General features: G+C 42.7%; 1 protein-coding gene across 1 annotated transcript in view; it reads left to right on the top strand.

Annotated features, from left to right (window-relative positions):
* Positions 1-2,457: 2,457 nt before the first annotated feature.
* Positions 2,458-11,942, top strand: part of mocs3 (molybdenum cofactor synthesis 3) — a 58,261-nt gene continuing 48,776 nt past the window's right edge. The window contains exons 1-2 of the mRNA XM_063055575.1: positions 2,458-2,725; positions 10,114-10,249. Coding sequence (XP_062911645.1) covers positions 2,633-2,725; positions 10,114-10,249 — 229 coding nt within the window. The 5' untranslated portion in view covers positions 2,458-2,632. The remainder of the gene's footprint in view (positions 2,726-10,113; positions 10,250-11,942) is intronic.

Raw genomic sequence — 11,942 nt, 5'->3', positions numbered from 1 at the left:
TAATCTTTCAAGAATCACTTGATTCTGGCATGGTCCTGTAGGACTGGAAAATTGTAAATGCCACTCCACTCTTTAAGAAAGGAGGAAGAGAAAAGAGGAATTTATAGGCCAGTTCGTCTAACCTCAGTGGTTGGGAAAGTGTTGGAGTCCATTTTTAAGGATGAGGTTTCGAGGTACTTGGAGACTAATAATAAAATAAGTCAAAGTCAGCATGATTTCTGTGAAAGGAAATCTTACCTGACAAATCTGTTAGAATTCTTCGAAGAAGTAACAAGCTTGGTGGACAGAGGCAAGGCAGTAGATGTCATTTACTTAGATTTTCAGAAAGCATTTGATAAGGTGCCTCACGTGAGGCTGCTTAACAAGATAAAATCCTATGGCATTACAGGAAGGATACTGGCATGGATAGAGGAGTGGCTGTCAGGCAGGATGCAGCAGGTGGGAATAAAGGGGGCCTTTTCTGGTTAGCTGCCAGTGACTAGTGGTGTTCCTCAGGGGTCATTATTTTCACATTGCTTGTCATTGATTTAGATAGTGGAATTGATGGTTTTGTGGCAACGTTTGCGGATGAGGAAGATAGGTGGAGGGGTAAGTAGTGCTGAGGAAGTAAAGTGGTTGCAGCAGGACAGACAAATTGGAAGAATGGGCAAAAAATTGGCAGATACAATACAGTTTTTGGAAATGTATGATAATGCATTTTGATAAAAGGAACAATAGTGCAGACTACTAACTTAATGGGGAGAAAATTCAAACATCAGAGGTGCAAATGGACTTGGGAGCCTCCGTGTAAAACTTCCAGAAGGTTAATTCACAGTTTGAGTCTGTGGTAAAAAGGCAAATGCAATGATGGCATTTATGTCAAGGGAAATAGAATTTGAAAATAATGAGATAATGCTGAAGCTTTGTAATTCATGAGTCAGGCGGCACTTGGAGTACTATCGAAGGTTTTGGGCCCCTTATCTCAGAAATGATGTGTTGTCATTGGTGAGAGTTCAGAGGAGGTTCACGAGGATGATTCTGGGAATGAAGAGGTTAACATATGAGGCGCTTTGGGCCTGTACTCACCGGAATTTAGAAGAATGTGTGGGGATTTCATTGAAACCTACTGAATGTTGAAAGGACTAGATAGGGTGGGTGTGGAGAGGATGTTTCTTCTGGTGGGGTATCCAGAACTAGAGGGCTCAAACTTGGGGGGTGGGGGGTGGTGACCTTTTAGAGCAGAAGTAAGGATGATTTTTTTTTTCAGCCAAGGAGTGGTGAATCTGTGGAATGCTCTGCCACAGACTGTGGTTGAGGTCAAGTGCATGGGTATATTTAAAGCAGAAGTTGATAGATTCCTGATTGGTTGGAACATCAAGGGATATAGTGAGAGGGCAGGTGTATGGGGTTGAATGGGTTCTGGGATCAACTATGGTGAAATGGTGGAGCGGAATCGATTGACTGAATGGCCACAGTCTGTTCCTATGTGTTATGCATTTCTGAATCCTGGATGTCTAGAAACCTTTTGTACCTTAACTTAGCAGACCAATCAGCTTCTGTGGAGATGAAAATAAAAGGTTTGGACGAATGGCCTTTATCAGATGTGTATTTTTTAAAATCTATTTCAATGTTCTCCACAGATGCTGCCTGACCAGTTGAGTATTCTCAATATTTTGTCTTCATTTCTGATTTCAAGCATATTCCAGGTTTTTTTTTGCCTCTGTTTTAATAAACAGTACTACTTTTAAAGAAAAGTTATTCTAATCTCCCATAGGACATTAAAGATCAGGAGCCCCAACCGGAAAAGGTACAAGAATGGATACAGGCTCTCTGCCTATTAAATCTCCAGTGTAGTATGTGCCAATTGAAAGCCCTCTCAGAGGTTTTCCAAATGACCTAGTTGTTTCCAAAGGTTACAATCACGTGTCAAAATACCCCACACAACATTGTAATGCCTTTATATGCCAATTAAAATGAAGTACAGTATCTGCTTTCGCATTCCCTTCTCCTGTTAGTCTAAAGGAGACTAACATGCATATTTCAAAAATATCAGTATTTTTCAACAAAGATTTTCGTCTGAAATGCTCACAGCATTATCTGAAGAATTACGTGTTAACTCTTGTAGAACCAGGCGAGAAATTATAATCTGAATTTGCAGCATCCTCGACTGACATCTAGACTGGGAAATTTCCAACGGGAACCTCGCTCTTTCCAGACATGAAGTTTGCAATTTAAGTTCACTTGCAGCGCTGCAATGTAGAACATCAAAGTGCATTGCGCACAAGGATAAAATGAAATTATGCAATTTGAACAGTGATTAAACGATAGATGATGTGGAGAGCGATAAGCCATCCACATCGGTCAGCGATCAAAACGCCGAGAGCAACCATCTTGTGAAGGTGCGGAAGGATCGCCATATTGTGAAGGGACTACGGAAGGTTCCATATTAGTAAAGGATACCGGGCTACTGAGAAGGGGAGGAATGAGTTGTGAGCAGACCGGCTTTCCGCCATCTTCGTAAAGGAGTCCTCCTGGCGAAATTCGGCCATGTTAGCGGAATGTGGAGTGGAGCTGCAGGAGCCCCGCTTTTCTTTTATTTGTTTATTTAGTTGAGCTGACAGCGTGGGTGAAGGGATCGCGGCAGAAGTCGAAAATGGAGGCGGAGGTGGCGAGGCTGAGGGATGAATTGGCTAAGAAGGAGCAGGAGGCGGAGAGGCTGAGGGCAGCGATCGCATGTCTGCATCAGGTATCACGTGGAGTAGTCCCCACTCTCACAGCTTTCACAGCCCCGCTCTCCCTTGGTATGCATCGCAGACATCCCACCTGCAAAAACTCATTTCAGGGAGGTATCACCACCATTTCACCATTTCCCGCCCCCCGCAACCCCATATCCCCCCCCCCCGGTCGACCTCCAAGGATGCATGTATACGGGACATTTGATTATGAAAGAACACAACAATTTGCTTGATCACATATTGAAACTATTTACACACACGCATATATATGACAGATTTTACTTTGGACAGCTTCCCCCAGAACTCATCAACTGGCAAACTTTTGTAGTTTGGCACCACTCCTTTAAGGTTACTTGACACATAATCCAGGACTTCCAAATGGAGCTGTTCTCTTGCATGTGTCTTGATCACATTTGGAAATCTCTCTGCCAAAGTCAAAATCTGGTCTGGATTCACCTCATCTTGGCTCTCTGTATTGACCAGTTTTTCAAGATTTGTTCTCTCTGGGAACTTCTCCAAGATTTTTTGAAAGCGCCTGACATGGAATGCTCTGGCATCTTTGAAGAACTGCTTTGTCTTGTAAGGGGGGATTCTCTTGTGCTTCTGCGCTTAGCAACTGCCTCCTTGCCAGGTACCCAGTAAAAAGCTCTTTGTATTTCAGGGTCGCTCACATCTGTCTCCTGAATGTTCTGTTCTCTCAATACCTTTAGCTCAGTAAATCTGCTTGCTATGTCATGCAGGAGCTGTTGTACACTCTGATCCAACTTGAAGGGGATACGTGCCTTGTTTTGAAAAATCAAATTGAATTTGTCAAAACGTTGTGTGACATTATGGAGAAAGCATGTGTATATTTTCATTTGGGGTCTTTCAGCCTCTTCTGAATATGAGATGACTTCTTATTCTCACTCTTTGACTCAAAATATGAAATAAAGGCTGGCCATTGGTGGAGCAGATGGTCCAAACCTTTTCCTAAAGAAAGCCAGCGTGTAGAACAATACTTTTGTACTCTCTGCAGGGCAACATGGCAGAACTCTTGAAACCATTTTAGGTCTTCTCTTCATTTGGGACTTTTCTCAAAGTAGTAGTAGATGTCAATGAGCAGTTCTTAGGTGACATTGAGAGCTCCTTAGCAGCAGTTTTGGCACAAATGTTGACCAGGTGACTTGGACAGCCAACGCTGTAAATATGAGGGGCCTGTGCTTTCACTTTTGATAAGACAGTTGTTTTTGCCAATCATCACGTTGCAGTTGTCACTGCTAAATCCTACACAATTAGACCATTCAAGGCCTTTGTCATGCATGGATGATGCAATGCAGTTGAATATGTTTTCAGCTTTGGCATCGTTGCACACTGGCATGTCTACAAATCCAACTGTTACCTAATCCTGTGTTTCATTCTAGTACCTGGCTAAAATGGCTCATGATATCGTTGCTTTCATCAACCAAAATACTGTATGGCCTTTTTTCTGTCCGGATGAACTTGTACGGATCCTCTGAACATTCAGGTTCCAGTGCCATGGTCACAATAGCTGCTGTCTTGGTTGATGAGCAGGCACAGTTCTTTGCTATTTCTCTACTTGTATTATATTATCAGTAGACAATAGGTGCAGGAGTAGGCCATTCTGCCCTTCGAGCCAGCACCGCCAGTCACTATGATCATGGCTGATCATCCACAATCAGTACCCCGTTCCTGCCTTCTCCCCATACCCTTTGACTCTGCTATCTTTATCATGAAGTTGTTTTTTTTATTCTATTACAACTTTAAGCAAGTCTACAGGGAGTTTGGCCTCATCACATAGGACATCAATAGAGTGGCTCCTTAGCAGCTAGCCAGCTAGTTTAAATAACGTTAGCTATGCTAATGAATGAATGACACCTGTTAAACTCACCTCAGCATGTCTTTTACAGTCATTTGGGCAATAGAAAAGTCACTGAAAAAGTCACTGTGCAGTCAAACAGTGCAGCGAGCAACACTAAAATTATTTTTGACCCCAATTAGGCAGGGGTGCATTTTAGTGTAGTCTGGTGTGGTACGTTTTATATTTCTTTTTGAAACACTCTGCCATGGTGGTGCAGGACACGAAAGTGAACTGATGGAGAGACAGATGTCGGCTGTAAAGCCTGCCCACAGAGAAAACTGATAGGTCTACTTAGCACAAAGAGAGACCAATCAGGATGCTCGCTCCTGCTCTCACTCTCCCTCTCAAAAAAATCAATTTCTGGGATATTGTATATAATTTGCAGGTGTCAGAGAGCTGCTATCAATATGCGGGAGACTCCCAGAACTTCCAGGAGAGATGGGATGTCTGGCATTGCTCATTCACCGTTCACCCCAATCCACACTCATTTCATCTTTGCTCTCTTCCTCGCTGAAGGATCACAGGCCATACTCTGCAAACAACAGCCTTTTTGGATATTTGGATTTTCAAAAGGCTTTTGACAAGGTCCCACACAGGAGATTAGTGTGCAAACTTAAAGCACACGGTATTGGGGGTAAGGTATTGGTGTGGGTGGAGAATTGGTTAGCAGACAGGAAGCAAAGAGTGGGAATAAACGGGACCTTTTCAGAATGGCAGGCGGTGACTAGTGGGGTACCGCAAGGCTCAGTGCTGGGACCCCAGTTGTTTACAATATATATTAATGACTTGGATGAGGGAATTAAATGCAGCATCTCCAAGTTTGCGGATGACACGAAGCTGGGTGGCAGTGTTAAAAGTGAGGAGGATGCAGGGTGACTTGGATAGGTTGGGTGAGTGGGCAAGTTCATGGCAGATGCAATTTAATGTGGATAAATGTGAAGTTATCCACTTTGGTGGCAAAAATAGGAAAACAGATTATTATCTGAATGGTGGCCGATTAGGAAAAGGGGAGGTGCAACGAGACCTGGGTGTCATTATACACCAGTCATTGAAAGTGGGCATGCAGGTACAGCAGGCGGTGAAAAAGGCAAATGGTATGCTGGCATTTATAGCGAGAGGATTCGAGTACAGGAGCAGGGAGGTACTACTGCAGTTGTACAAGGCCTTGGTGAGACCACACCTGGAGTATTGTGTGCAGTTTTGGTCCCCTAATCTGAGGAAAGACATCTTTGCCATAGAGGGAGTACAAAGAAGGTTCACCAGATTGATTCCTGGGATGGCAGGACTTTCATATGAAGAAAGACTGGATGAATTGGGCTTGTACTCGTTGGAATTTAGAAGATTGAGGGGGGATCTGATTGAAACGTATAAGATCCTAAAGGGATTGGACAGGCTAGATGCAGGAAGATTGTTCCCGATGTTGGGGAAGTCCAGAACGAGGGGTCACAGTTTGAGGACAGAGGGGAAGCCTTTTAGGACCGAGATTAGGAAAAACTTCTTCACACAGAGAGTGGTGAATCTGTGGAATTCTCTGCCACAGGAAACAGTTGAGGCCAGTTCATTGGCTATATTTAAGAGGGAGTTAGATATGGCCCTTGTGGCTACAGGGGTCAGGGGGTATGGAGGGAAGGCTGGGGTGGGGTTCTGAGTTGGATGATCAGCCATGATCATAATAAATGGCGGTGCAGGCTCAAAGGGCCGAATGGCCTACTCCTGCACCTATTTTCTATGTTTCTATGTTTTCTTCACAGTTCAGAAATCCTGGGCTTTTCATGTTTTCTTGATTTCATTTGGGTGTATCAGAGGGTAGTAGAATTGAGTTCTGCGTCACTGCGGCCCCCACCTGGTTCTGTCACTTGCATACTCCCTTCCCTGACTTGCTGCATTTGCCCATCACCCCTTCTCATCTCATTATCACCTTCCTTGTTTATCAGATTACAGCATTTGCAGCCATTTGCGTCTTTATTTATCTCCTTCTTGCATCTGTCTACGCCATCCACTCTTCCCCTCCCCCCCGCCACTCATTCCACCTGCCTTTTCTTTCCTTCTGTATCTGTTTCCACATATCGCCTATTTGCCTCTATCCCATCTCCACTCCTTCCCTTCCATCACCTGGCTCAATTTGCCTGTCATCGTCCTCCTCATCTGGTTCCACTTATCATCTTCCAGCTCCTGTTGCCACTTTATACTGGCTAAAAGTAGTGGATACAGGTCTTCCACCTGATATATCTGCCTTCACAGATACTTTGCAGTTTTTCCAGCAGTTTCATCCCTCCCCCTCCTGTCTTCTCCTATCATTTCGGATCTCCCCTACCCCTTCCCACTTTCAAATCTCTCACTACTGTATCTCTTCTTGCAGTTAGTCCCGATGAAGGGTCTTGGCCTAAAATGTCAACTGTACTTCTTCCTATAGATGCTGACTGGCCTGCTGCATTCCACCAGCATTTTGTGTGTGTTGCTTGAATTTCCAGCATCTGCAGATTTTCTCATGTTTGTGTTTCCAGCAGTTTATTCTTTTTTCTTCTGGAATCAACATGGGTTTTTGTTTTGTGCTCCATTTGCCCAACTTTTATTGCTTCAGATCATCAAGCAAAGCCCCAACTCCTGAAGTGCTGGAGCTATCCACACAGTATTTTCTAGGAGGATTGACTGTTCCAGGCTGACACTGTCACAATGAGATGGCCTACAGAAAGGAGATGGCAAACAAAAATAACTCCTTCCTCGATGTCAGCAAGGCAATGGAGATAGTTATCAACTTTAGAGCTTGTACAGCTTATGCCCCTGTACATCAGCGGCTCAGCAGCAGGAACGGCAAAGTTTCAAACTTCTGGGAGTGCTCGTCTGGCACAAGCTCTCATGGTCTCAGAACACACCCTACACAAACAGGAAAGCTCATCAATGCCTCTACCTTCTAAGGAGGCTGAAGAGAGCTGAACTATGCACAGCTATACTCTCATCATTCTACAGATGGGCAGGAGAGAGCATCGTAACAGGCTGCACGATAAGGAAATTGCAATGCAACGGACAGGAAGGCTCTACAACAGGTAATCAAAACTGCCCAATGCATCATCAACAGCCTGGAGCAGCCTACTTTCCATCAAGGACGTATATACAGAAAGATGCTGGAAAAGGGCCAGTAATATCATGAAGGATCCCACCCACCCTGGCTCCTGGATTGTTTATCCCACTTGTATCAGGGAGGAAGCTCTGCAGCATCCATGCCAGGACCACCAGACTCAGAAACAGGTACTTTCCCCGATCAGTAAGGCTGATCCTCAACTCCACCCACTAACCCAGCCCGCCATGCCACTCATCACCACTACTTTATCATTTCCTATCCATCACCTGATGATACTCCTGTGCCGAGCAGCACTTTATGGACTTAAATCAACATATGTATATGAGTTATCTAGTGCATTTCTATTGTGTGTTTTTATTATTATTTTGTTCTCTATCTTATTTTTTGTGCTGCATCAAATCCAGAGTAACAATTATTTCGTTGTCCTTTACACTTGTGTATTGGATATGACATTAAACAATCTTGAATCTCGACAGGCCAGTCAGGGTCAAGTAAATCTTTGAAGAAGTGCTTTTGAATGGACCCCAGAGATGTATTTGAATGACAAACAAGAGAAAATCTGCAGATGCTGGAGATCCAAGCAGCACACACAGAATGCTGGAGGAACTCAGCAGCCCAGGCAACATCCAGGGACAAGAGTACAGTCGAAGTTTCTGCTTAGTTCCCCCAGCATTTTGTGTGTGTTGCATTTATTTGTTGTATTTAGTTTTAGACATTCTGATGAGGTTAAAAAGGTACTGTTTAAATATGAGGTTAATTTAGGGAAAAGATTAAATCTAAAAAAGAGAGAGACCAAAAATGCCATGTAGATAATCAGGTCTTCTGATTGGTGGCATAATCAGGCCTGTTAGAGAGAGTATGAACAAAGCTATAAAACTATGGCATTTTGAGAGTGAGAATGAAAAAAGGAAAATGAAGGTTGAGGAATGCAGAGCTGAAGGATGTTGCCAGCAGGTCAGGTTGCTCGATGAAGAAAAAACCAAGCCAGTGTCACAGATGGACCAATTCTGATTCTGTTATCACAAGTAGAGTGTACCCTGATAGATTTTATTAAGCGATGCACTGTGGAATAGGCTATTCCGGCCCTTCGAGCTGCGCCACCCAGCAACCCCTGCTTCAACACCAGCCTCATCACAGGACAATTAACGATGACCGATTAACCAACCAACTGGTACGTCTTTGGACTGTGGGAGGAAACCAGAGCAGCCGGGGAGAACCCAAGCATTCCATGGGGAGGACTTGGAGACTGCTTGCAGATGAGGTTGGAATTGAACTCTGATCTCCAACGCCCCAAGCTGTAATAGTGTCGTACTAATTGCAATGCTGCCGTGGTGCCATCATCAGATGCTGTTCTTCAACTTTATAACATGCAGCGCAGCAGTGACAGCTCAGATTGGGAATGGTAACCTGGATTTCAGGATCACTCTGCAGACTGAACTTATTTGATATTCAATTCCAGTATTTACTCTATAGTTGATGCCTGGCCCATTGCTCTATAGTTTCCTGTTTTGGTACATAGTGAGATTGCATGTATTAACCCAGTCTGTGGGAAATGTTCTGTCGTCAACTGAATTTTCAGACTGTCAACAAGTGCATATACTCTACCAGCAGCCATTTTGTTTACAATTTTTGGTTGTCAGGTCCTGAGGATTCATTATCTTTTAAATGTCTAATGGTAATGTAGTGGTTATCACAATGCTTTACAGTTCAGGTGACCTGCTGCTACTTGTAATGAATTTGTACATTCGAGACCGTGTGGGTTCCCTCTGGGTGCTCCAGTTTCCTCCCACAGTCCGAAGAGGTACCAGTTGGTCATCGTAAATTGTCCCATGATTGGTGGGATTGCTGGGCGGCGAGGCTCAAAGGGTCAGGAGGGCATATTCCATGCTGCACCTCAAAAAATATATTAATAAATTTCTCCAGTACACTTTGCTGAGGGTAATTCTGTTATTTGCTTCTTTAACTCTAGACATAATTTACTTTTGGACTTTTGAACTTTGATCATATATCTGTGATTCTCTTTGTGTCTTCCATGAAGCTGGACCCAAATGTAAGGATACTCTGTGCCCTTAAATCTTAAGTGACCCAGTTCTTTCTGGCACCCCTGTCCCCCCTTCTCCCCACCATTACAAAAGTCATGACTACCATTTCCCAAGTGGTCTTGCTGTTCTTTACTTGTACAACTAAATTTTGCTGGGAATTCTAAATTCTTATTTCTATGCTTTAATCTTCTTCTGCTTCGCTCTTGGTTATTGGCAAAATACTGCCAGGGAGTACTTCACTAAAATTTTTATTTTTGTGTGTCCAGATTTTATCATGACAAAAATACATTGGGTCCTGTGCGTTTAGAATTTGTATAGTCACTCATTTTGTTCATTTTATTACGGGTATTATGGATTTCTGTGGAATTTTAAAGACCATTGTATTCATTCTCTCAGCCTGATCATGCTTTTTTTTTCCAGAATTCTCATTCTGGAAATAAGTTCACATTAGTTCAACAAGTTACAGAGATTCCTACACTGGAAGATAAATCACTCTCAAAAGAAGAAATCATGAGGTACAGCAGACAGCTCATCATTCCAGAAATTGGAGTCAAAGGTAATGATAGAAAAAAGTAGAATGCAAATTGTATGATTTTAATTAACAGGTAAAGACTATATTAGTGTGGTGGTCATGGAATTGGGCCACCAACCACAGAGAGCACAAGTTCAACTCCCATAACGGTGAGTTGTGAAATTAAATTCAGTTAAACAAGACTGGACAGCAAATTTGGAGTTCAATTTTGGTGGTACTGCAGGCTTGTGACCTTCACCTAGAAATCTGCAACAGTATATTGATGTTTCTTTCATGAATTATTGTCATTTGTTAACTATTTAAATTCATTGAAATCAACCACGCCAAATTTGTTTCATTACTACTTAGAACAATTGTTTTGTGTTCTGTGAGTCATATTGTAAGAATTCAGTTACCTCCTGCTGAAATTGTTTCAGTTAACTTTCAACAGTGGATAGTGTAGCAAAGTACAGTAGCAAGTCTTAATGAACACAGAATTCTATCAAATCTGTTAGATTATAATTTCTTAGCCTGCTTTCATGTAACTTGTTTGTTCAGAAAGTGTGTTTGAATTTCTGTTTGGGGTTAGATTTCTTGTTTATGCCCAAGCCAGGATTTAGCTGAATGGAAAAACTGACAAATCTGGCATTGCTGCTTTTATTTGTTGTTTACTTTCTGTCAAAACCTAAATATCAAGCTTTTTTCCACAGAGGATGGACTAAAGATTTTGATGAAGCAATGACCAATATCCTTCTGCAGGACTGATTGCTTAGCCATACAGGTGTCCCCCGCTTTATGAACGTTCGCTTTACAAAACCTTGCTGTTACGAAAGACCTGCATTAGTTCCCTGTTTTCGCTAACAGAAGGTGTTTTCACTGTTACGAAAAAAAGCAGCGCGCACACCAAGCAGCCGCTCTTTCCCGGATTCAGAATGGCATTCTCGTCGGCATTGCTTAAACACGTGCCTCTGAGCAGCGGTTTGCAAGATGAGTTCTAAGGTATTGGAAAAGCCTAAAAGAGCTCGTAAGGGTGTTACACTTAGCGTAAAACTAGACATAATTAAGTGTTTCTATCGTGGTGAACGAAGTAAGGACTAAGTGAGTTTGGCTTGTGGAAGTTGACAAAGATGATGTTGAAGAGGTTTTGGCATCCCATGACCAAGAACTGATAGATGAAGAGCTGATGCAATTGGAAGAGGAAAGGATAACAATCGAAACTGAATGTAGTAGCGAATGGACCGAAAGTGAAGTCGCCCAGGAACTGAACATGAAGCAACTGCGTGAGATTTTTGCTGCAATGATAAAGTATGACTTTAATTTTGATCGGTTATGTCGGTTTATGGTGGTGCTTTCAAAAAATTTAAATCGTATCTGGACAAGTGCTTGAACCACCACGACATGGAAGGTTTAGAAGCCAAGTGATAGTAAGTGGGAGTAGTAGAGTTGGTACTTGAGAGTCATAGTTCGTATGGTAGGATGAGGAGTCTGCTCCAATGCTGCGTAACTGCGACTCTGGCACGCTTGAATGGTATTATGACATTTGGAAAATTTGCAATCAAGTAATTCAATATATCTGAGTAAAATATCTAGAAAAAAATGATTAAGGATGATCATGAAAGTATTGGAATTTTGTAGAAGTCATGAGATTGGCTTGTGTCTTCTGTGTATGGGAATGTGATGACCCAATTTAGTTTCTTTATATGCAACTCTTAACTGCATTTCAAATGGCCGAGCAAGC

This window comes from Mobula hypostoma, chromosome 8 (assembly GCF_963921235.1).
Source record: "Mobula hypostoma chromosome 8, sMobHyp1.1, whole genome shotgun sequence".
Classification (NCBI taxonomy): domain Eukaryota; kingdom Metazoa; phylum Chordata; class Chondrichthyes; order Myliobatiformes; family Myliobatidae; genus Mobula; species Mobula hypostoma.
This window is presented reverse-complemented; position numbering and strand designations above follow the sequence as displayed.